The sequence below is a fragment of the Bidens hawaiensis genome, unplaced genomic scaffold (assembly GCF_021521415.1).
Source record: "Bidens hawaiensis isolate Kalapana, Puna unplaced genomic scaffold, B.hawaiensis_p1.1 tig00030204_1, whole genome shotgun sequence".
Taxonomy (NCBI): Eukaryota; Viridiplantae; Streptophyta; class Magnoliopsida; order Asterales; family Asteraceae; genus Bidens; species Bidens hawaiensis.
This window is the reverse complement of record NW_027495023.1, coordinates 126828-152513: the sequence shown is the minus strand read 5'-3', so window position 1 is coordinate 152513 and position 25686 is coordinate 126828. Positions and strand designations below refer to the sequence as shown.

General features: G+C 34.2%; 3 protein-coding genes across 3 annotated transcripts; all 3 read right to left on the bottom strand.

Moving 5' to 3' along the window:
• Window positions 1-2257: 2257 nt before the first annotated feature.
• LOC143580046 (ethylene-responsive transcription factor ERF114-like) lies at window positions 2258-3779 on the bottom strand. The gene is made up of 2 exons (XM_077063188.1): window positions 3512-3779; window positions 2258-2904 (listed from the first exon to the last, which is right to left on the bottom strand). The coding sequence occupies exons 1-2, from the start codon at window positions 3777-3779 to the stop codon at window positions 2414-2416; spliced, it is 759 nt and encodes a 252-aa protein (XP_076919303.1). The 3' UTR covers window positions 2258-2413.
• Window positions 3780-8594: 4815 nt separating this feature from the next.
• Window positions 8595-18313, bottom strand: LOC143580036 (protein BONZAI 1-like). The gene is made up of 16 exons (XM_077063179.1): window positions 18115-18313; window positions 16109-16156; window positions 15854-16002; window positions 15719-15767; window positions 15550-15606; window positions 14932-15120; window positions 11677-11811; window positions 11527-11588; window positions 11333-11435; window positions 11129-11240; window positions 10974-11050; window positions 10762-10902; window positions 10512-10676; window positions 10153-10266; window positions 9935-10031; window positions 8595-8976 (listed from the first exon to the last, which is right to left on the bottom strand). The coding sequence occupies exons 1-16, from the start codon at window positions 18250-18252 to the stop codon at window positions 8867-8869; spliced, it is 1746 nt and encodes a 581-aa protein (XP_076919294.1). The 5' UTR covers window positions 18253-18313; the 3' UTR covers window positions 8595-8866.
• A 3132-nt stretch (window positions 18314-21445) lies between these two features.
• Window positions 21446-25322, bottom strand: LOC143580039 (uncharacterized). Its single transcript, XM_077063183.1, has 5 exons — window positions 25173-25322; window positions 24970-25092; window positions 24109-24192; window positions 22639-23268; window positions 21446-21730 (listed from the first exon to the last, which is right to left on the bottom strand). Exons 1-5 carry the CDS (start codon window positions 25320-25322, stop codon window positions 21446-21448), a joined length of 1272 nt encoding a protein of 423 aa, XP_076919298.1.
• Window positions 25323-25686: the final 364 nt, after the last annotated feature.

Genomic DNA, 25686 nt, shown 5'->3' with positions numbered 1-25686 from the left:
TTGCACTTGTATATATTAGAACATGTAAAAACTTGTTGGTACGTACAAATTAAAAAAAGAAAAGAAAAGCAGGTTCTAAACATATTCTGATACACATACGCTTAGAATTAAATACTACAACACTTGGTTAATAAATTGAAATATAAAATAATTAGGAATGATAACTACCAAACCATAAACGAAATTCAATGCGTTAATTAAAAAATAATCAAAATTAACTATAATCAAATAAAACCAATAGTAATAATTAAGTTGATATGATTAACCGACCATTCGTTTATGTTAATATATATATGGTTAACGTGTCTCTATTAACTGAACTAAAACTTGTTTACGTTTTTCAAAATTTTACATCTTTAATATTTTCAATCTTTTATACCTCTTTATCCGTCTTTCGAACATTTCTTTTTTTTTCCAACTATCTATAACATAGCTTAAAACATCATAACCAAACTTGATTAACTTTGGAACACCATAATCAAAATACTTCCAACTAAAATATAGGGAAAAAAAGATTGGACAATTAACCAAAACCGACCCATAACTAACGATTAACCAACCATTTAGTTATATATAACTTCGATTATGGTTACGGTTAAGCCCTCATAACCGACTTTACACACCCCTATAAACTATTAGATACATCACTACTATAACCGGCCAATTATATATGCATGTTAAAAAATATACATATGCTAACTATTTTGCATAAAAACTCACACGCATTAATATTAATAATTTAATATAGACATGTCACATGTGTGTATATATCACTATCTAATAAAACAGTATTTTTCTTCCTATTTATATTTTTATATATTTTATTAAATTAATTTCCCATGTAAATAAATTAATGTTAGGTATATGTTATGATGATATCGTATTTGTCAATACCAGCCGCATTCTGCTTCCTTAAAAGTCTTCTTATTCATACATGATCATATATAAACCTTACTCCTTTTATTCCTGAAACCAACTTCATTCATATAACCTGTGTGTGTATATATATACATATATATCTAACACACACACACACACACACATACCCACGAACACGTACAATGATGAAAGTTGGTGGTGGCGGTGGTGGACGTCGTCGGCACCTTTTGAGGATTGACATATACATATATATATAAACTTAGTCATATTATTAATAAGTGTCAGACATGTTTAGCTTCTCAGGGAAGTTATCTTATTTTCTTGCTTTTAATTTCTCCCATATATGTTTTCTTTCAATGATCTTTGCTTTCATGTGTTAGTCTTAGAATGTTCTAAATTTAATCTAAAGATAAATAAAATATTACTACATTTTTTTGTGAAAAAAAAAAGTATTAATCTTTTATGTTTAGTATGTTTTCTTCTTCTTGTTAGAGAGTAGAGATTTGATAATTTTTTTTCTTTTGTTGTTCAAAAATAATAATCACCGGAAGTCGCGGTTCTCTGGCCGGAAAACTAAGAAATTAACTAATACTACTCACTCAATCAATCAACAAACTTACACAAGTACACATATTATGTATGCTTACATGTGTCAATATATATGAATACATAAAACATGTGTATTGACAGAATTTTTTTGGATTTGGCAGTCAGTCGGTGATACTCTTTTGTTTTGTAGTGAAACGGTTCTCATGAAAACTTTGTTCCTAATGCCTGAGTTATGGATTTGCATGCTTAATATTTCGATGATTGTTCGGAAAATGTGATCAGTTTGTACTTCATGTCCAAGGGATATTGAAGCATGATCCATGACTTGGTTAAGTTAAGATAAAAATAGGACAAAAAATTAAATAGATTGATGACAGTTTTTAACTTCAAGTTTTTAGTAGTAGCTAGTAGGTGTGCCAATATATAATTTTTCAAACACCAAATCAAATGTTTGTTTCTGAATTGTTGACTTGTTGACATAAACATTGTAGGTATATTCATTATACACAAATGTTTAAGAATCTGTTAAAGAATTGTGAGTAACGTAAATGCAATTTTATATAGAGCTTTTATGTGATGTACAAGACAGTTACGTAATTGTTATAAGACGTTATAAGATCCCACTCCCACTACTTTTTAATCGTCTTTCATGCACTATGTACAAGTATATGTATTATTATATTAGTTCTCGCGAGTTCTCAATAGATTATTGGTTATAAAATTAATGTGCCCCACAAAATATAAGCATTAACAATCATATTGCGACATGGGCTATATATCTTCTTCCAAATGAAAAAGGAATCATACAAATTAACAAAAAGGTAGTCATAAAAGTTCCATACATGCTTAAGCTCACTTAAAATAGAAAAAAAAAACAACAATTTAAAGGAACACTTGTAGAATTCTCATCTTATCAAAATCTAATCATATCCTCCACCATCATTGAATATGCATGTCTCAATATGATCACATTGAACTATGGATCTCATGATTGATTTGATGGATCAAAATCTTGCCAATATTGTGAAGGGTCAACACTTGATGAACTACCCATATCCGTGGAAGACGAAGTACTATAACTCGTAACATTTGTATCCGATGTAGACATCCCATGCTCGTTAGCGCCATAAAAGAATTGCGTGTAATCTTGAATTTTAGGGTACGTGCTTTTATATGGAGGCTGAAGATGAGGCGTTTGAGAATTTTGTACAGGACGATGTGGCATTTGTAATTGGGGACGAGTACTCATGAAGTGACTTAATTCTGGCCTTCCCTGAACTCTTTCAGGGAAATTGAGCTTTGCTTTGGTTCCTTTAAACCGAAGGGCCGCTTCATCATAGGCAAGTGCGGCTGCTTCGGCTGTCTCGAATGTCCCAAGCCACACCCTTGCCGCCTTTTGAGGATCACGGATTTCCGCAGCCCATTTTCCCCATGGTCTTTGCCTCACTCCTCTATAGTGTCTCCTTCTTGGGTTCACTATATTACACAATCAAATTATCAGGTTTTGAAGCAATTAGAAGACATAAATCACCACTTTAAGACATAAATACTTTATCCTACTTGGCAAATGAATTTAAGACTAGATCACCACTACAACAACCATATGTAATATAAATCTTCAAAGACTAGCTAAGCAAACTTGTAAAACTAACCACTTTTGGTCATATTTTTAGTTTGTCAAAATTAGAAGTTTTGTAAGTGTTGGATAATAATAAACTTTTCATACTTATAATAAATGGAAAGTACTATTAATCAACCCTTATGCATTTTGTGTAAATATGTAGAGTGTATAATTTAAACATTTCATCAATTCCTTACAATTAAGTGTGGAGCTTAACCAACATTAAAATTATTGTAATTATACAAAACCCTAATTCATTTGGTCCATCCCTTAAACTTATTAAAACCAACCCTAGCCAGCTAAAGTGAAATAACGGCTAGCTAACTACATTAACATCAAAAAGTGTGACATAATGTTAAGATTGTACATACAAAATTAAGACCAATTAGGGTTTCTATACACTAATATTATATATATAAACAACTATAATATTATATAATGGATGAATTTAGAAAGTTTTACCTAGCTCTTGACTTTGTGGAGGTTGGTTAGGTGTAGTAGAAGTGGAGTAAGCTATGTCACTGCCACCACCGCCATCCGCGGTGGCGGTGGTGGTTCCGATTACTTGAGAAAGAGCAGAGACGATTGCGGACATGTCTTGTTGAGATCTAGGGGAGTAAACTGGGAACATTTGGTGTTCTTCTTCTTCATAATCTTGTTGGTATTCGTTCGGGTTGTCTTCCGATTCATCGGCCGGAAGGGCCCTCTTCCCATGTCTCCGGTGATCCATCTTGATCTTTAGAGAGAGAAACACTACACAGAGTGAGAGAAAATGGGTGGTGAAGATGCTATTAATTCTGTGTGTAGTGTGTATATATATATGTAGGGTTTGAACAATAGTTTATTTTATTCTTGTAGATTTTTTTTTCTAGAGGAACTTTTCTATAAATTAAATATATTTTTTTCTCAATTAATTTAATATTTTCTCATAGTAAAAGGAGAGATTGAACAAGAGTGAAGAAAACAATGGATGATAGTTTTTTATTTGTGTTCCCGGTTATTTTATGAACGATGTTAGCTCGGTGGCAGTAGTGTCTTTTTCAAATGGTCATGACATTTGTTAGTCTCTTCTTACCATAAGTTTGAACCATTGCTAGTGGTGCTTGCCTGTATGTACAGAATTTAGTGTACATATTAAACCAGAAACCTCCCAAAAAGAAAATAATCTAGTAAAAAACCCCTAACTATCTGAGCTAGCTCATAACGAATAAAAAAGTGAATAAAAGTTATGTGTTTTTGTTAATGAATTAGAGACATGACTAATATATTAAAGAAAACTATAAATTCATTATTTTTTACATATATATGGGAATCAACTCTTAAACCCTAGTTCACACTTTCAGTCAACCACTTTGACAACACATAATTATTATTTTAATCCACTTTAAATGATATTTCATATAACAAAAATGATGATAATGACACAAACTCTCAAAATACACTATCAATATATATATATATATATAATAAACTTTTTTATGAATCTAAGATTATTCGTGTAATATATGTTGTATAATTATTATATATATTAGAAGGAAATTAAATCAAGTATTTTAAATATGCAAAAGTATAAAATTGGATGACGAACATTTCTTAAGAACCAAATAATTTAAGCCCTTGAATAAAATACAACTAATATAAATATATGTTGTGGTTCATTTTAGGAAAATAAAAACTTTAAGAACACAACACACACATGACACATGTATGTATATTTATAGTTACATGGAGAATCAATATATAACAGCAACTAAAATAAGCTTCAAACGTCAAGGTCCGGCTCTATATATGACAAGGGGCGGATGAATGGATCACAAGCCTTGTTTATGTGGGCTTCAAGTCTGGATGGATGGTCTGGATATGCAAACTACAAACAGACCAACCAAGTGGGCCCCTCTTTCACATACACTGATTTTTTATGAAAGTTTGAAATATGAGGTAAAGCTGATGCGCCGGTTTTAAAGGTTTTGTTGTGGATTTGCGGGTGCTCTAACAACTTGTATGTGACAACAATTATTTTTTTTAATAGGAGAAGTGGATGAATTATATTGACAACATTTTATAGTAATTATTATTTTTAATTGATTAATAGTAACATGGCCGATGCAATAGACTAGCTATAATTTGTAAACCCAATAGATATCTGATGGGATTTCAGTCTGGTGTATCCAAAACCCGTAGCTTTCCAGATCATACCCAACGGATAATTACCTGGCAGAAACCTAACAAATTTGAAATAAGCTTTACTAACCAGGTATGAATTTGAAAAGGCCTAAATATGTTCTAAACCTAACCTATTCTCATCCATTCTCATATATGTGTACATGTGAAAAAAAATGTATATGTATTTTCTGGAAAATCCAAAACAACACCATACGTACATTCATAATATGTAACACAAAATATATGAATAGGCACATGTTCATTAAAATAAATATAGGTACGCAAATGTGTATGAATAACACACATGGTAATTAAATCAAATTTTCAATAGTATATAAAAGAACAAGCCACTAGTTACAAGGCAGTGGTGGTGCTAGGAAACAAGGATGGTGGATCATGATCTATTTGCCTCATCTAGAGAGATATGTAGACATATATAGTTAAAAAAGTAAATAAAAAGAAGGGTTTGGATCAAATACAAATGAAATTAACGTGCTAAACGTGAGAATCAAGTAGAGTAATTATCTAATTACATCATAGAGTAATTATAATACAAATGAAATTAACGTGCTAAACGTGAGAATCAAGTAGAGTAATTATCTAATTACATCATAGAGTAATTACAATGATAATTACTCTATGATGTAATTAGATAATTACTCTACTTGATTCTCACGTTTAGCACGTTAATTTCATTTGTATGTTAACTTTTCCCTAAAAAGAATGTGTTAGTCCAAAATATATATCATTAATTAATAGCTTTCTCAATTAAGATTTTTTATTATTATTATTGGTACACACACTAAGTATCAAAATATATATGTGCTTTTATTATAATCTTAATCATCACAAATTAAACTAAAGTTGAAAAAAAGCCAAGGAGTAGGATGCTTGATACATTGAATCAAGTTAAATTTGAGACACTGAATAATATTTGAATGTTTTCTTTTGTGTCAATTTTATGACTTTGATTCATAACACCTAATATTTTTTTTCACCTTTTTATGCATGTTTTGCGACACAAATTGCTTTTAAAGCTCATTAAACTCCTTAATTTCACACTATAAAGTGGTGTAGGTATCCACATAAAGTGGTTTAGAAAACATATAGATGATGTTATATATATAGCTAGGTACTTATAGTTGTTTATTTTTATTAATTGATTGGTTGAAGAACATAGTTCCAAGTTTTAAAAGGTTATATATTTAATATAGTTATAGCTACTTCTATACATTCTAAGTGTATAAAATATGTGTCAAGATTCTTAATATAAACAAAAACAAATCTAACATGTTTGGATGATTCTTCAAAAATGATGATGTGTCAAAAGTGGTGTTGAATTAGTCACAAAATGCTTCTTCACTAAGTGACTGTTTAAATTGATGACACTTTAGAGATTGTTAGGCGACGAACCAAGTGTCACCATAACATGAAGCATGTTAAAGTCGTCTAGTGCCAATAGCGACAATTTGTAGCAGTTGTCGCTAAGCTGGAATGAGTGTTTTTGCCTCATTATGTAATTTGAGTTTGTGGCATTACTCGTAGCAATAAGAGGCTGAGTGGCTAAGAAACGTGATACAATTACACGAGATATCCATTGTGACCAAAACCGATATCATCTATGTATTTTCGTTGTGATAGTGTTGTGACTTTTAATAAAGTGAAAAACATACAACCACTCAAGAAAATTATCCACTTTGGATTTCAAATAACTCATTAAAATACTTAAATCTAAAAGTGTTTGCACGATTCAGAAAATTATCCAGAAAGTTTCGTGCATATATCTTACTAATTACTTTTCCTCATGAGAAAGAGTAAGGTAGCTTTTATCAAGCTTGACCTCTAGCTTTTACCGAGTTTGAACATTAAAAACAACCTCAAATATGTAACACACCGCCTTTGATCCTAGCTTCCATTTGAAGGTTGTCAAACCTATCTGCCTAAACTCGTATTCAAACTAAGATACTCAACCCTTCTCCACTCGAGCAAGGTTACACTCTCTTGTATCCCCGTGAAAGAGTCTCTTACAAAATAGCTGATAAATACATCTAGCTACGACAATGATATCAATTGCTTAACTACTATAAATTTGCAGTAAACTGTTGACGTTATAGAAGCTGTTATATGTAACGACATATATTATAATTAAATCATGTTGAATACTTTAATGATGCTTAAAAGGAACAAAGAAAATGAAAAGGAAAAGCTTGTTGGTTTAACATGGAGTAAAACCTAATATGAGCTAGCATATATATGAGACTATTGATACCTTTTGTGTGTGTAATAACTAAAGTAAGAAGACATGAACCCTAAAATGTGGGAAGTCTAATCCTGCCAAACAATATTGTACGTTTTTAATACTTTATATTTATAGAAGGTGGCCACTTGAATGGAAATGGTACAACACCCTATCTAGGTTAAAGAAAATTTTTGGTGTGTAGCCTAACTACATTTATTATTATATATCCATCTGTTTTGAAGTTTTTATCGACTATGTAATAATGTAGAACGAAACAAATCCAAAACTGGTTGAGTATAGCTAAACTTGGTTGAGCTGCAAGATCACAGTTCTAAGGGGTCGTTCGGTTCACGGAATTATTTTAAAAGAACTGGGATTTGAATTGGAAATAGAATGAAATGTTTGAAAAAATTATAATGTGTCGTTAAACATCATGTTAATGGAATCAGAATTCTTCTCCCTTCCTATCAACCCACCAACCTACCACTATCCCCACCAAAAAAAAGTTGCTTAAAAATCACACCAAAACAAGAGTTAATCCAAAAGTAAAAAAATTTAAGCAAATATATATATAGGGGAAGGATATTTTGAGAACTTGATGAGTTGTTAGAAATTTAAGAATTCAATATGGACCACACATATAATTAAATGGGTATCGTATATGTGGCTGAGAATAAATCTGATTAAAAAACTAATCATGAGAGAGAATAAAGATTTTTGAAGATTACACAAGTTTAAATATTAGTTATACATGTGGAATAAGTAGATTCGGTGTGTAAAAAAATACTGAAAATTTTTTTACGTTGCGTACACTTACGTATTACATGTGTAAAAATATTCAAAAAAAAATTTGTTACGTTAAGTTCTTAAAACTTAAAGGGGTTCTCAAAAGAAATCAATCATATATATTATTTTTTGATGTGGGGGTTGGGGTGAACAGTTTCTTGTTTATGATGTATTTCTTAATGGAAATATCATGTTAATGTTGCCTTACAAGATTGAAATATGTTATGATTTAAACTTAAAAGAAAACACAACATTTCATATCACACATGAATATATGTACATTCAAAGTAATTTCATATCAAATACATGAATTTATGTACATTCAAAGTAATTTCATATCAAACACATGAATTTAAGTAACACATGAATTAGTTATCAACAAACACAGAACCCTAGTAACCTAGGTCACACAAAAAAACAAACATTAAAATCAATGTTTGTTCCATTTTGTACGGACCACGGTCTGCTCTAGCTTGGTGGCCTATATTGATGGCTCACCAAGCTCGATCAGATCACGGGTTACAAAAACAAGAGATGAAATGAGAGATGCATGGTCCGGTTTGGAACCATGGAACGTGATAGTTAAATGAAATATTGTACAAAGAATATGACCGAAAGCATAGGTTTTACTATGGTATAGGTAATTTTGGTTTTGGTTCAATGCCGTTTTTTCTCATGTAGGTTAAGAATTGTGAAGGTAGTTCTGCCAAAAGCGATTGAACAACCGATATATCTGTGCCTGCAAATGGGAAAACTCAACATTTAGTGTTTATTATGAATATGCTACGTTAATATATACTATATAGCGTTTAAAGAGAAGACATCCTAACACGGTCAAATATATAAAATGTAAATAAAATAAACTGAAAAGCAGTGGCGAAGCTTGGACATATACGTCGAGGGGGCCTGACTCAAAATGTATAAAAAAATTCATAAACTAGAGGGGGGCGGGCTCATAATTTCGGTCGGAAACAGGTAAGTTTACATTATGTATAAAATTTTTCGGCCGAAAAGGGATAAATTTACACTACCGAGCGAAAAAACGGAGGGGCCAGGCTCAAAATTTTGGTCGGACATGGGAAAATACACACTATGTATAAAAATTTCCGGCCGAAAAAGGACAAATTTATACTATCGAGCCAAAAACGGAGGAGGCCGGACACAAAATTTCGGTCAAAAACAGGTAAATTTACACTATGTATAAAAAGTTTCGGCCAAAAAATGATAAATTTACACCACCGAGCAAAAAAACGGAGAGGGCCGGGGCCACCCCTGGCCCCAAATAAGCTACGCCACTGCTGAAAAGGAAACTGGTCAAATGGGTGGAAAGTCACCTAAAAAGTGTATTTTTTACGCATACAAGCTCCTAAGTCGTTTATGTGGAATATAAAGTTATTATTGTAGTAATAATGTAATGTAATATATTTTGTAGATGGTAAATGAATTTAACACAAACTATTTACAATAATATAGATAAAATTGTTTCAGGTCAAGCTGACCGGACCCAACCTAACCGGGCCCAACCCAGCCCGGTCCAACCAAACTTAACGTAATCCAGCCCGGCCCAAGCAAACCTAACGTAATCCAACCAAACCTAACCCAGCCTGGCCCAGCCCAACCAAACCAAACCTAACCTAACCCAGCCCGGCTCAATTCGATAAATGTGCACGACGTGGAAAAGGTGGCATATTTATTACCTTGTACATCCCTGAAAGGAACAAACTGGACGATATCACGTGATGCAACACGCCCTGTTGAATTATGAAGTTTCTCTCCTTTATCTGCATCCAACATCTGCATACATAAAAAAAATAAACACCCGTTTATAGACTTTGTTCCGGAAGGTTTAGTACAATACTAAAAACAGGCTGAAAGTCTATGCCATAGAACAAGGATATGGAAGTAATTTTAGTACCTCCATCTCTTTAAAATCGGCCCCACCAACACCGACAATAAGGATGGAAAGTGGCAGATCAGATGCCATCACAATGGCATCAATTGTTTCCTGATGATCCGTGATCACTCCGTCCTGTGAAATAAGGAATGGATAATGTTGTATGGGTCAGGTTGACATATGAATAATTAGCGTGTCAAATATGAATAAGTTTTAAATAACATGATTTAGAATGTTTAATGCGTTAACTAACACGCATTGTGCAACTTTCAACTCATTCGATGGCCATATGTAAATAGGTCGAAATCACCACCTCGTTGTATCATACTTCATATATAATAATGACAATTTTATGAAAAGTGGTGAAAAATGGTGCGTACTGTGATGATTAATAAAACAAAATACTTGTCTTCATTAGCCGCCACTGATTGGCTGGCTATTGTTGCTGCAGATGTAATTACAGGTCCAAATAGGGTGGGTCCCGCAAGTGAAATGTTTGAAAGGGCTTGTCTGTATGTTGTCATAATTCCTTCAATACCTGGAACCTGATAATAAAAGAGTTTAACACAATTAAATACGAAAGAATATACGGTTCAAAAAAGCATTGCAAATTAAAAGTTTAAAACGCACAGTTGTGTTCTTTTCATGGCTTCCATTTAGGTTAAAACAATGACTAACGGGACCATCAATCGGGCGTCCTCCAAATCCCCATGCAGGAAACTGCTTATCATAATCATAAAACTGCAGCACATTTCCAACTTCTAGTATAGCCTAGCATACGTGTAACATGATTAGCATGTCTTATTATCGTAAATTAAAAAAATAAATAAATAACAGCTCACTTTCTGATATTCATTTGGACGTCCAGAATGGTCGAAATAATGTAACGAGTCGGGCAGTCGGGGATTTCCATTTGAAGCTGGCAATTAAATTTACGAGTTAAGCAGCATAATTATTAATTATTAATTAAATAATAAACAAATAAGAATCCAGATACCTGTGAAATCAATGGCAACCATGAAATTCATCTCACATCCGCCTAAGTAATCCACAAAGGTATGATGAACACTTTCAGAATAATTTTGCACAAAAAGTTGACTTTTCAACACCTATATCAAATTTACAATCATAAGTAAGCCTAAAGCACAATAATATAATATATGGATCCATACGAAAACAGATACAACTGTGTTGTTAAGACCTTTGACTGATGATCTTTCCCAATATTAATAGGTAAAAATAAGTTCTCTCCTTGCTTACTAGAACATAACTTTTCCAACTCAGCAAGTGACTTTTGAGATTTGCTAAACGGGTCAAAAGATTAGAAAAATAATAAGCGAAATCGGTAATTAATATAAAGAAGAAAGGGGATCAAAGATAACGGTGGTGTCTTACCCAAGCAGATCATGCTTTCCGTTACTATTAAAGTTAAAGCACTCAATAATCAGTGGTTTATCCTGCATAAGTTTAACTAAAAATCATGATTACTATATTTTGATACTTTTTAATAGACCACGGGATTAATATTTAATATAATGTTTCTACCTTGTCTCCAACTTGTGACAGGTTTAGAAAAACAGGTTTCCATACAGGGTTAAGATTGTTTTTCAGAACTTCGGTTCTGCAAATTGGAATAGTAGCCCCACTCTCCAAAGATTTTGAAATTACTAGAAAACAGTCCTGTAAGAAACAAAATAAAATGGGAAAATCAGAAAATGTGTTTATCATTATTTAGTAACAGAATTGTTAGGATTAGTGAAGGCCTTTGGGTCGGGTTTGTTGGTTGACAATTAGAATAAAAGGGGTGGCCCGTTTAATTATGGAGGATGGCCCATTTGGAGTTTTCTTGGTCCCTACTCTATTAAACCTAATTGTTATCTATATATATACCTAGTCATGTATTGTAATCTTTGTACCGTGCTTAATAAAATACCCTAGTTGCAGCCCGTGGACGTAGGTCGCGTTGACCGAACCACGTAAAATCTCGTGTCTCTTATTTATTGCTTTCGTTTGTGCGTGTGTGTTTGTGTTTTCCGCTGCGTACCGACTCTGTTTAATACCTAACAAGTGGCATCAGAGCCGAAGGTTCGTTAAATACACGGGGTGCACTGGGACGAGAGCGAGACTACCATCGGTTTGTAAGTCCTATTCATAAAACTCTAGAAAGCTAATATTTGGTAATTGGTTGGCACAGCTTTTGAGGAGAATTCCTTATTCTTGGTGATTCATTTTGGTTGACAAATTGAAAAAAGAAACAGAAGCCGTAAAGTTGGAAAGTCAATTTTATTTTTTTTTATTCTTGGGTCACAAATAAAAGAAAGAATTAGGATCCGTTCATTCTGTCCTCTTGTTTACTAGGTTTTGAGTTTTAACTTTGGAAGACCAGAAAGTTTTGCTGTTACCGCCATAAAATATCGTTTTCCACGAAACTCAGTTGCCGCGTCGCGTGTTAGGGTTTTCCTATTGTATCGCCGCAGTCAACGAGATACCGAGTTACGGTCGTATTCTACGACTATTAATCAAGGAAAGAAGTAGTGTCGACTACTTCTTGTTGTCGGACTAGAATCGAAAGTTGGGTGCTCAAGATTCGTTTTGTTGTTCGGGTTTGCTTTGATTGTGCGGGTCGGGTATCTGTTGATAGGAGTTTTGGAGTGCAAGAAAGGTTTTGGGTTTTGGATTAGAGTTTTGTTTATTAGTCTTTTCTCTGTTTTCTCGTTTGCGATATCTGAAGACGGGAAGGTTCGAATCGAAAAGTTTGACGGGACTGATTTTGCATGGTGGAAAATGCAAATAGAGGCGTTACTTGGGGAACATGATTTGGATATGGTATTGGAGGAAAAGCCGGATAAAATGGATAAAGCCGAAGAAGCAATTTGGAACTCAAAGGACAAGAAGGGTAGAGGTAAAATTACATTGGCTTTGACGAGGAGCGTTGCATTTAATATTATGAAAGAAACCACGGCTCGTGGTATTATGACAGCTCTGTCAAATATGTATGAAAAACCGTCTGCAGCCAATAAGGTGTTCTTGATGAGGGAATTGTTTATGACAAGGATGCACGAGGGAAGTTCAGTCGCTGGTCACATTAATGATTTCAACTCAATTATGTCCAGGTTAGCTTCCGTGGGCATGAAGTTGGATAATGGGACTCAAGCTGTCATATTGTTATCTTCTTTGCCTGATAGTTGGTCTGGAACTGTAACGGCCATTACTAGTTCTGTGGGGGCCGATGGTTTGACATTTGAAGGGGTCCGAGATATTGTGTTGGGTGAAGACGTTCGCCGGAAAAGCACGAGTGGCGGATCATCTTCTGGTATGTTTTATGCTGGCAAGGGAAGGAAAAATAACAGGAGCAGTGGGAGTCGGGGGAGGAGTTCGTCTAGAACTCGGAAGAATGTGAAGTGTTGGAGATGTAATGAAGTTGGACATGTTAAGAGTGATTGTCCAAACAAATTACAGGGAAAGGTTGCTGAGGTGAACACTGCTGAACAGGTTAATGATGGCGTCAGTGATGACGAGGCATTATTTTGTAGTGTTGATAGCATGGTGGACTCTTGGGTCATGGATTCCGGTTCTTCGTTTCACGCTACGCACAGCGGGAGACGATGGTGAATTTAAAGGTTGGTAACTTTGGGAAGTACGTATTGCTAATGGTGATATTCTTAATGTTACGGGCATAGGGGATGTTAATTTGGTAACTCCACTGGGAACCGTATGGAACTTGAAAATTGTTAGGGTTATTCCATCGTTGAAGAGAAGGCTTATCTCTGTTAGTCGACTAGATGAACTAGGCATGGAAGTAAAGTTTGGTGGAGGTAAATGGAAGGTAACTAAAGGTAGTCTGGTTCTTGCTCGTGGAAACAGGTATGGTTCATTATACATGGTACAAGTTCCCACTGAGGGAAGTATGACCGTCCCTCAAAACAAAGTCGGGTTCGCTGAGTCGAAGGGGCAGAATAAGGTTCAATTTGCAAGTGTAGAGCCTGGTGCCAAGGTGATTCAAGCTGAGCGGGGTCGGAGGTCTAAAACAGGTAAGGGGTTTGGTGACAGTGGGAGTGCGGGTTGTGTTCCGGGAACGGTTACAAAACAACGTTGGGTTTTGAAGACCGTTATTCCGATTGATAAAATCTCTCCTGGGGAACTCTTGCTGAAAGAGGAGAGTGGTAGTGGTTCTCGGGTTATCTCTGGATCTGGTGGATCGTGCGTATCAGTTGAGATAGAGGACGGATTAGTTTTTACTGATGAGTTGGGGCTCGGTGGAGCTTCAACTAGCCCTTCTGGTACTTGATGTTGAAGGGGGTGCTGCAACTAGGTGGTAAGTCTTAGCTTGTTTATGGGAACTGGAAGCTTGGAAGACTTGTTAATAAAGATTACTGATATTACTGATGACTGGGTTGCTTTGTACTTGAATGGTGGGCTAGAGCTTATCGCAAGACCTTCAAGTGGGAGATTGTTAGGATTAGTGAAGGCCTTTGGGTCGGGTTCGTTGGTTGACAATTAGAAGATAAAAGGGGTGGCCCGTTTAATTATGGAGGATGGCCCATTTGGAGTTTTCTTGGTCCCTACTCTATTAAACCTAATTGTTATCTATATATATACCTAGTCATGTATTGTAATCTTTGTACCGTGCTTAATAAAATACCCTAGTTGCAGCCCGTGGACGTAGGTCGCGTTGACCGAACCACGTAAAATCTCGTGTCTCTTATTTATTGCTTTCGTTTGTGCGTGTGTGTTTGTGTTTCCGCTGCGTACCAACTCTGTTTAATACCTAACAAGAATAACTGATCACAAGGTACTTACACTTTTCGAGAAAAAATCTTTATTTTCTAGATCTGTGCATTTAAATGTCAACTCTGCAGTAGTCTTGGAGACAAGTTGTTCTTCTGCATGGACAGTAAGCCGTCCTAGTTTTTTTGCCCGAGTTGACTCGGTTGAATCTGCTATGGTTACAAGATCTGCGCTCCAGGAGTGCTTTGAACCAGTGACTATCTACATACAAATAAAAAAACCGTCCACGATTAAATGGGAAAAAACAAGTCAACCACCAAAACGGGTTCGGATTGAAATAGGTCAGATCAAGTTAACCCGCAAAAACATTTTTAAAAATATGAGATTTTGATAATAGTAAAATGATTTAGAACGTTGCCTGCGATAAAAATAGACTGCTGATAATTTTCAACTTAATTGACCCGTTCGAACCGTTTGGGTTAAACACAACCCGAATCGGCATATTCAGAGATAAATGGGTCAAAAGTCAAAACAGTCACATCTATTTATAGCTATGGGTTCAGTAATTTTATCCGAATTCCAAACCATAAAATGGAGACAGGTTGTAAGTTGATATATATCATATACTTTTATTTAAACTTTATCATTACGCGTAAGTTATGACAAAACAAATAAATAAAGATTCAATACCTGAGACAACTTGCAAGTACACTCGCCCAAATATTGCTGATCATCCAACTTAAGTGTCTGCATATGAATACCATTAAAGTATTAAATGACATAAACCTAGTTTAAATCATTGCTTCATTAGTGACTTAAACTTAATAAAGTAACTTGACTAACAAATCAAGTGATATACCTTTCCTTCTGGGCCTTGAAACTCGGTATCAACATCATACACACGGAACCTGTGATGTAAGATAACCAGTGGTGTAAATAATACTGATATAAAGACGTGTATCAGTATATAAAAATATGATCTGTTATCACTTACAAGAGTGTTTGAACTGTCTCAAAACAATAAGTGACTTTTATTTTTGTGATCCACTGTGGATTTAATGAATTTAAAACAACTTCTGTACGGCCAAGCTCTTGCAGCGAACCGTCGTTTCCTTTGATATAAACAACCGCCATAGGATCACTCTATAAACAGAACGCACATGTGAGAAATCAAAAGGCTTATAGAACTACATTTTAAAAAGTCTATAATATCGTTTTATTTTCTCTGTAAAGAAAGTGATAAACTTACCTTGGAAAGCACATCTCTGTCACGCAAGTTTGTTGCAGATAAAGATAGCTGCAAAAAGTTTTTATAACAACATCAAGTAAAGTAATTTGATTACAACATCTAATTCATAGCAAACTACAATCTAAAAAAATGTAAGGCTACTACAAAATGGAAATGACTCTCACAAACTAAGATACCATACTCACAAACTAACCTTTGAAGCAACAATCAAAAGAGCTATAATGCCAGAAAAAACTGAAGTTATAATAACTCATGCAGATTTTTAGCAATTGTAATCTACTTTGAAGAAAAATTTCAAGATCCACATTTAATTTAAGCAAAAACAAACCAATTAAATATACCGTGAAAATTGATGTCTCTCTTGAATACAGGAAGTACACCCTACTAAGTCAAACTCAATGTGAATCAGGCCAATTTATCTTACTTCACCCTACTAATTCAAACTCAATGTGAATCAGGCCAATTTATCTTACTTTCTATACTAGTGGTTGGTAGGGGTGTGCACCATTCGGTCTGGGTCGGCTTTGGGCAAAAACTGAACCAACAACCGAAACTCCGGTTTTTGAATTTTTAAAAAGCGTTTGGTTTCGATTTGTTCGGTTTGGCTATATGAGCTTGAAAATTTTGGCCAAAAGTATCTGTCCCAAAAAAGTTAATTTGGGCCCAAAATCCCAAATCATTTTGGTAATTAATAAGTAGTTGATTATTGATTATTATACATTTGAGCTAAAACAAAAAATTAGTTATATATTTATAAAATTCTTACAAAATAGTTAAAACTTATAATAAAAATCTATACATTCGGTTCAGTTCGGGTTTTTCAGTTTTTAGTAAAATATTTATCAAATTCTTACAAAATAGTTAAAAATTAAAAACAAAAATAAAAATCTATGTATTCGGTCAGTTTGGGTTTTTTCAGTTTTTATTACATACAAACGCAAAGCCGAACCCTAACTTCTCTTTTTACAAAAATATAAAATCAAACCGTCGGCTTCTTTTACGGTTCGGTTTTTTCGTTTTTTCCTATTTCTGATAGGTTTTTTCGGTTTCATGCACACCTAGGGGTGTAAAAAAGCCGAGCCAGGCTCGTTTTGACTTACGAAAGCTCGGGCTCAGCTCGTTTCAATCTATTTTGTTAAAGCTCGAGCTCCGCTCGTGAGTTATTTATTAATTAATTTATATAAGTCTTTAATTATTTTTATGTACTTCATAAAAAATCTAGACTAAGCTCGGCTCGAGCTTGTGTAGTACCATAAACGATCCAAAGCTCAGCTCAAGCCCAGTTGTGCAGTATAAAATAAATACATAGACTGACAGAAGTCCAAAAGAGGAAAAACTTAAAAATACACAAGGCTCGTTAACGCTCAAACAAGCTTTTATTTGAGGCTTGTTTGGAGCTTGAAAAAGCTCGGCTTGTTTTGAGCCTAAGCAATTAATGCGGAAAAATATCGGATATCGGTTATCGCGGTAGGATATCGGTAATTTTAATATAATGCAAAATTTATATATATAGAAATTTAACACTAATAATTCAGTATAGTATACTCTCCTACTATTTACAAATTAACCTTTTGCAACTTTCAAAACACTAACAATCGTAGCAAGTAGGAAACTAGGAACTGATTAAGACTTAAAACACTAACATTGAACACTAAAACCTGATAAATAAAACATAAAACACTTATATCGGAAATACCGGTCCAATATTACCGAGGTGATATCGACTTCAAGCAGCGTGGGCTTTAATTCGAACAGTTAGCACGTGTGTGTCTATTAACTAACTTTAAACTCCAAAGTAATGTAAAAAAGCATCCAATATCTGAATCTGAATAATAATAATAATAATAATAATAATAATAACAAGTACAATTCCGTTGAGCGTTACAATCGATGAATAAACAAATACAAAATAGATACATATATACATACATACACATGTATCTATAGTTCTGGTGAGATAATTGAATAATAAGAGAAGGAATGAATATTAATATGAATATGAATACCTCGATCTGAGAGAAGAGGCGATCGCGGTCACGAGATAGGAAGAAATTGTCAACGGCGTCGTTTGGACCGTTAGCAGAAGAAGAAGTGGCGCCGACGGCGAACTTGCCTTGACCGTCGCCGGAGAAGCAATTGCCCATCGTTGACTTGACGACGGACCTGCAGGAAGAAGAAGAAGAAGAAGAAGTTGACTTCAAACTATTAGCTTCAATTTATTACAGTTATGCACATCAGGGGCCCACTGGGTTCCCAAAGTTTAAGCGGTCTAAATTATTAAGTTTTAAATATCGTTAATTGTTTTTTACACCAATTCGATGTTGATTTTAGTCTTTTTTTTACTATTTATTTATTTAAGATGGACGCGTTTGATACATAGATAGATTTATTAATAATCTATGCTATATATATATATATATATATATATATATAATGCATGAGTCAGTACCTCTTAATTTTTAAGAGTAACCAAACTTGTTGCTTTTGTATTTTGATAATTTTGTCTTTTAGCATAACCAAAATCATGTTTTAAAAGACCGTTCATAAGTTTGGTTTCATGGTTGAAACTAGAGCTGACCATAAATAGTGAAATGCTAATTTTAATTATGTACTTATTTAATATTAGATATGTTTTATAATATATATTAGATATTATTAAAAGATAGTTAAACAAAGTTTTATTTAATACGATTAAACGTGTCTATTACAATTTTAATTTAGCCAAATTTCATTATGATTTATGTAATCTTTATTCTTGTTATGATTTTGTCTTTTATTTATTCTAATAAGGTTTATCATTTATGTGACCAAAGTTATTTTTGTTCATATTATGACTCTTTTAAGTAATTTATTAGTTGGCGCTTAGTTTGAAGTGAATGTATAGACAAATTAATAATTCTTATTTTAAACTCAATTTATTATCAAAGCACAAATTACATAGGAAACTAATCATTGGTAATGGTTTGGTTTAGTTGGGTTTAATTTAAAACAGTTCAATTTTAGTCTTCGACAACAAAAAAAACGTGTAGTTGGCTCATGGTTTAATTTAAAACCATCAAAATCGAACCATAAACACTTCTACAAAAATTGTTTTTTTTACTTCGAAAACTGTAACAATATTATACTCAAATTAAAAATAATAAAATGCTCGTTTTTATGATGCCATTTATTCTAAAAAATATTAACGTATGAAAAAGTTATAACCGTTTAAAAATCGTGGGGGTAGTTGGGCTAAAAGTGAAAATAAAAATATATATATGTAAAAGATTAAGGATTAATATTGTAACTTTGGGGATGCAAATTGTAAATATTTTGAATAAGTTTAAAATACACATGATATTTAGTGTGTTAATGACACTTTTATTCTTGTTATAAGTTGTACATCATGCATGGGGTGTTGTAATTTACTTAAAAAATACGTCTTAATTTACCCTTATTTGCTACATTATATATAGTAAAGATTTATTAAAAAATAATTACAAGTTTGGTACTTTAACTTTAATCACATTTTGTTAATTTATATAATAGTTACATATTTACCCATTATTTTGAATCAACTACCCCGACGACGTTTAAACGTTTATAACTTTTTCACACGCTAATATTTTTTTAAAAACATTATACCATAAAAACGAGAATTTTATTCTCTTTAATTTGAGTATGAAATTGCTAACCTTTTTTCATTTTAAAAAGTTAACGTGTAACGTGATCACCATTAAATACCGACAAATGAATCGGGCGGTTTCGGCCGTTTAGGTCATGGGTCTAAAAGGTTAAGGTTGGAGTAAGTCGATACAAAAAGGTTAATTTGGTTTGGGCTGGGACGGGTTTGGGTTGAAAGGGGTCACGCCATAATGAATTTCGGTAAGAACATTGTCAAGCGAAACGGGCTGCGGGTCAAGACGAGTTCAATGTAGCGTTACGTGCGCACCAACACCTGACTGAGCGTGCACAGTCGTTGTGACGTGCTTACTAACACTGGTTAAGATTCCAATGCCGCAATACGAGCATACTATCGTCGGGTTACGCACGTACTATTGTTAAGTCACACATATACAGAAACAGTAACACCGGTTACGCATCCGATGTCATGTTTGCGTGCAACCTCGCCGCATCGCAGCTAGTAATATAATAAACATTGTGGTTACTGGTTACATAACTGGCTGACACTGTATTTATAATTAATTAAGTAATTTGTTTGGAGTTTTTTCTTTTTTTTTTGGGTGTTATTTTACTTGAAATTGGTCTTGTACTAGCTAGCTAGATCAAACGTGTAACTTTTTTCGGTTCGCTATGCTCAGTATATCAACAGAAAGTGAAAGCCCAAATATATAGTTATATATAACCAAAAGGGTATCAAAACATATTTGTTTTATTGTTTTCTTATAATGTAACGTTCAAACTTGCACAAGCAAACCCGCACACTGCGGTGGGTACCAAACGAGATATAGAACTCAAGTATGAAAAAAAGATATATAATAAAATATAAAACAAAAATGACCAATGAAAACAAACTGTTAAAGTAGCTTTTCTTTACAACCCATTAAGCCAAATTGGCGGTACAAATTAAACTTTAAAATGTACAAAACACCTATACGTAGAATACTTGATAATTGTATACATAAAAGTACCATTGATATAACAATTTAGGAAATAGTTTAAACACGGATAGCATGTTTATCCCATCAAAGTGGTGCCGGTTCAAGTCCCACAAAAAGGACAATAAATGGACTTTAGTATTAGACTGTAGATTTTAGAGGGCGTGTGTTCGTCTATTGGAAATATAGGGTTATAAACGGAATCTAAATGGACATTGCATTGGTCGGACTTGTAATGTTTTAACCCGAGCTGGAAGTTGAGCTCGTATTCAGTTCAAGCCTATTCGTGACTCGATAAGTTGGCTCACTTTATCTTTGTTTTGATAACTAACAATAATATCAAGTTATATAAGTCTCAAATAACATAGAATTAAACTACGAGCCACCTTTAGTTGGAACTCGGCTCAAATGTTTATATGAGCCAGCTGGACCATGCTGAATTACGAGTTAGTTTTACTGAGCCAATTACAAACGAGTTACGAGCCATGTGCCAGTTTTACCGAGCCATACATCAGTAGTTATGTGAGGGGATTCAGTTAAAAGTTAAAACCAATTTCAACACATACTATAGTATTAACTTTTCACAAGTATCAGAAGCTTGAAACTTTGTGAAAATCCAACCATCAAAGACATGCGAAACAACTATAGTTTATAGAAAAAGTGTGATATCAACTTGTTTGTTTATTCTAATAACGTGTGATCGAACATGTGAAAAGAGATTTATACCTTTGATAAGACTTCATTTTCTTGATAATGCAGGCGATAAGCCCAATGCGAGCAAGGAACCTGATGAGTGCGTTTTCATTTTGCTGTAGGCCCGTGTTGTAGGTCTATGACTGTGAGTGATGGATGGTTTTCCAGTTGTTGGGTTAGGATTTTTGGTGCTGGTTCCGACATGAAAAAGCTCTGTAGGTCCGAATGGGCTCTCGGGCTGTTGACAGATTCGTTTCTTTTTCAGTAGTTCCCAGAGTAACTTGTCATCTTTAGTTTGAACTTCTTGTGGTGCTACTGCTGGTGTTAATAACTGGAGCAAAGTTTAATAATAGTTTAAAAATCAGATTATGATTTAGAGGTGGCGGTTTGGTTACAGCCCGTTTACTTGATTATGATTTGGGTTTTGTTTTATCACAAACGGGTCAAAACGTAAAAATGGAAAACTTGGCTTAAAATGAAACGAGTCAAATATGTCAAACGAGCTAAAAGTTAACTTACATTCTTACAGCCTCCTAAATCGCTTTATCCCGAAAAAAAATAGTTGATTACTTTTTAAGTATGATTTGTTATCATTTTTAATATATTGATTATCTATAGAACTATGAAAAGATTTGTTTTAAATTGTTGGGAGGCTAGGGGTGGTGGCAATTTCCGACATGGCGCGGCTCGACACGAGAATAGTCAGGTTTTGGGCCGGCATATCCAACCCGTTTGGATTGACCTATTTAACCCGTTTAGTTAAACATGTCGACCCATTAACCCATCTAACTCGGTTACATGGTTTTAAGTGAGTCTAGGTTAGGGCTAATGTTTTTGACACAAATATAAATTTGGTCGTGTTCAGGTTGAACATTTCAGCCCGTCAACACGCCCACCCGACACGACTGACACCCCTAGGTTAACGGTCAAGCCAAGCTGAGTCGACCACATTCTTGTTAACTAGTCATCGTTCGCGGGTCAACCCGAATACCTGATTCAACCAGTTTTGACCCATTCCCAACCCACAAAACCACGAATTTTGCCAAATACAGTTTGCTTCAATTTAGCTTCTTATTTTACTTACAGTTTCTAATGTTGATTGATAAGCAAATACTAGCATCATTAAGGATAGGATTAAGCTAAATCAAACAACTAATCATGGGTTTGTTTAATCTATTAATAAAACTATAAAAGAGCAAATAACTTCATGATCTTTAGATAACTAAATATAGGACTTACTTTGTTCTTCGCATAACGACTAGACTGACCAGTAGTTTCCTTCTTGTCATTAGATAACTCCAAATATCGTCTCATTTTCTTTATGTTTTCTTCGGATTCTCTCAGCATGCTCAAAGCTTCAATCTTCCTTTCTTCAGCTACTCTCACCATTTTCCTCGCATATTCCAATTCTACCCTTCCGTCTCTTGCCACCTCTTTCATATCGTCCAATGCAACCAACAAACGTGGGCATGTACCAGTTGTCATTTCAGATTTACAACTTTTGACATACTCAGTCATCGGCTTACACATTTCATCATTTAATTCGTTGATGAGATTATCCACCCCACCCTCAACTGAACTTAGAACTTCAGTCACAAGATCATATAAAGCTTTCAGAAGTTTGAGTGTGATCACAGAGGCTTGACTGTCATTGGTTGATTGTTGAATGACAGATATGAAAGTGACAGATTTTCGCAAGAACATGTGGATGCGGTCTTTGTGGTCATCAATTGTTTGTAACATGTTTTTCCGGCTAGATTTAACACAATTTTCAACTTGTTTGAGAAGCTTCACTAGTTGTATAAGTTGTTGTTTTTGTTTATGAATAACCTCATAGCCTGCCATGATTGCATTATTTGTGGTCTCTTCCTGCAGTTTCCCAATCACAAAAACCATATACATAAATTTTTATACATGATTGCAAGGTAAATTTTAGTTTTTTGTTTAAATTTTATTATTTTCATTCGGGTTATGCTTTACTTTTAAAAGGAAATATGTGAAACGGGTCAAAAGTCGCTTAAAATGTCTTCCTAATGCATTGGATCAATATGTCGAAAAACTGTAGTTTTGTTAAATATAATAATTATTTTTTAACCATTCAGATTAAGGCTACCTCTTAACCATTAAGAGGTTATGAGCCATTAAGAGGTAGCCTCTTAATGACTGTTAAGAGGCTACCAAACAGATGATATTTAGATATGGTAAAGGGTCGATATAAAACCAATTTTAAGTAGAGAACTGTGAGAACCGCATAAACACATGTCCTTATTGCTTTAACTGTGATACATATCCTTCTCTCTCCCGTTATATCTGTGGAGCACTATGTACAAGTGCTTATGCAGTTCTTACAATTCTAACTTTAAACCAATTCGGTATTGAACATGTATCATATATAGTATAAAGGTACAATGGTATGATGTAAAAACTGCAAAACACCTTCACATTGGAATTTATAAATGAGGTCAGGATAAAGGCAAACATGTTTTATATGATTAAATTTTAAAAGACTTTCCAAATAGCAGTGTTCCTTTTTCAAGAAATGGATAAATACTAGATTTCTGGGTACATAAAGTTATGCATAATCTTCATCTGGTAATTCCCTACATTAAACCTACAAACAGACCTGTTAATATCCTCTATCCAGCAAACTCGCAAGGTTTCAAATCTAGCACAATTATGATCCTATTTGAACAATAAGAACAAAGGTACCTCCAGCTTCTGCAAATCACATCCTCTCTTGCCAGCTGACGTTGACTTATGTGTATTCTCTCTAACCATGTCTTCAGAGTCATACTGTATGATGCCATAGGTAATAAACCAGAAAATAAAACAGTTTGAAAACAACCACCACCATCACCACCACCACCACCACCACCACCACAACAACAACAACAACAACAACAATAATAATAATAATAATAACAATAATAATAATAATAATAATAATATTAATAAATCAGAAATTAACAGATAATTCTTCTATGCACATATTAGTGGAAAAACGAGCCAAGCCGCTAAGAGCTACTCAATCTCGATCGATAAAAACCTCGAAACGAGCCGAACTTTTTCGAGCTAGATCCGATCCCAAGCCTCAAATAAACCTTTTACAGTTATCGAGCCCGAGCCTTGTAAGGGAAGCTCCTTTAGGCTCGTCAAGCTTTAACAAGCCTTGTATATTTTTGAAGTTTTACCTGTTTTGGACTTGTATGTATTAATTTCACACTGCACAGAGTTTAAGGTACTACACGAGCTCAAGCCGAGCTTAGGCTTGTTTAAGATTTTCCTCAAATTATATAAAAAAAATAACTAAAACGTATATAAACTAATTAGTAAGTAATAAACAAGCCAAACTAGAGCTTTACAAAAAGAGCTCTAAACAAGCTGAGCTCGAGTTTGAGCTCTCGTAAGCCCAAATGATTCAAGCTCAAGCTCGAGCCTAGACACAGCATGTTCCTAAACCTAAATTACAAAATTCTATTAATCCTAATCACAACACCTCAATGAAATTAACTTAAACATCAGGAATCGATCTATTAGAAACACGTAACCGCACTAAAACGAAACATATACCTGATCATTTGCACAGATGTTAACAGAAAACGTGTTCGATCTTCCTTCTCCCGCCATTTCATCGCTCTTCAACCCGACGAGCTTCATAAGTGGAACCGCTAGCGAACTGAACACATCTTCAGCCTATAAATTCAATCACAAGTAACGAAATCAACGTTTAATTAGTCAAATTATTTGAAATTTGAAGTGAGTTAATAATTTACCTCGAGTAAACCGGTTTTGATATGAGATTTGAGGTGATTGAAGGAGAATTTGAGCTGATCGTGATGAGATACAATGCGTGCGAGCTTGAACTGAAGCTTCGCCATTGATGGAGATGCAGTGTTTTGTGCCCTAGAACGAGTGTACGTCATGTCTGATTATTATTCTAATTCTACTCGTGGCGGGAAATATCGGTTTTGTATATATTTATAGGAAGACGGTGTTTGGACATGACATGACTAGAAGTATCTTCAAAAGAACTAATACGTCGGTACTGAATCGGTAACAGGTTTTTAGTTTTTAATACTGATGTTTCTCGAATTTTATACGAAATACCGGTACTAAATATTTCAAAATTTTGGGATCAGGATTTTCGAGATCGGTATCGGTACCATCTAGAGCTCATCCCTGCTTATACGAGACGAGATAACGAGCAAAATGTGGAATTGACAGGTCAATTTCGATGGAATGTATACTTGACTAACCAGTTTTTAGATTTTCGTCTTGGAACTCATT

What these genes read in the sequence shown, in the direction of transcription:
- LOC143580046 (XM_077063188.1), bottom strand. Translation starts at nt 3,779, where the DNA reads ATGGATCACCGGAGACATGGGAAGAGGGCCCTTCCGGCCGATGAATCG. An exon ending in TCCACAAAGTCAAGAGCTAG is followed by an intron (nt 2,905 to 3,511) that starts GTAAAACTTTCT and finishes TGTGTAATATAG; the next exon opens with TGAACCCAAGAAGGAGACAC.
- LOC143580036 (XM_077063179.1), bottom strand. Translation starts at nt 18,252, where the DNA reads ATGGGCAATTGCTTCTCCGGCGACGGTCAAGGCAAGTTCGCCGTCGGC. An exon ending in GTACTTGCAAGTTGTCTCAG is followed by an intron (nt 15,121 to 15,549) that starts GTATTGAATCTT and finishes ATTTGTATGTAG; the next exon opens with ATAGTCACTGGTTCAAAGCA. An exon ending in GCCATGAAAAGAACACAACT is followed by an intron (nt 10,677 to 10,761) that starts GTGCGTTTTAAA and finishes TTTTATTATCAG; the next exon opens with GTTCCAGGTATTGAAGGAAT.
- LOC143580039 (XM_077063183.1), bottom strand. Translation starts at nt 25,322, where the DNA reads ATGACGTACACTCGTTCTAGGGCACAAAACACTGCATCTCCATCAATG. An exon ending in GTGATTTGCAGAAGCTGGAG is followed by an intron (nt 23,269 to 24,108) that starts GTACCTTTGTTC and finishes GGGAAACTGCAG; the next exon opens with GAAGAGACCACAAATAATGC. An exon ending in GTCGTTATGCGAAGAACAAA is followed by an intron (nt 21,731 to 22,638) that starts GTAAGTCCTATA and finishes ACTTTGCTCCAG; the next exon opens with TTATTAACACCAGCAGTAGC.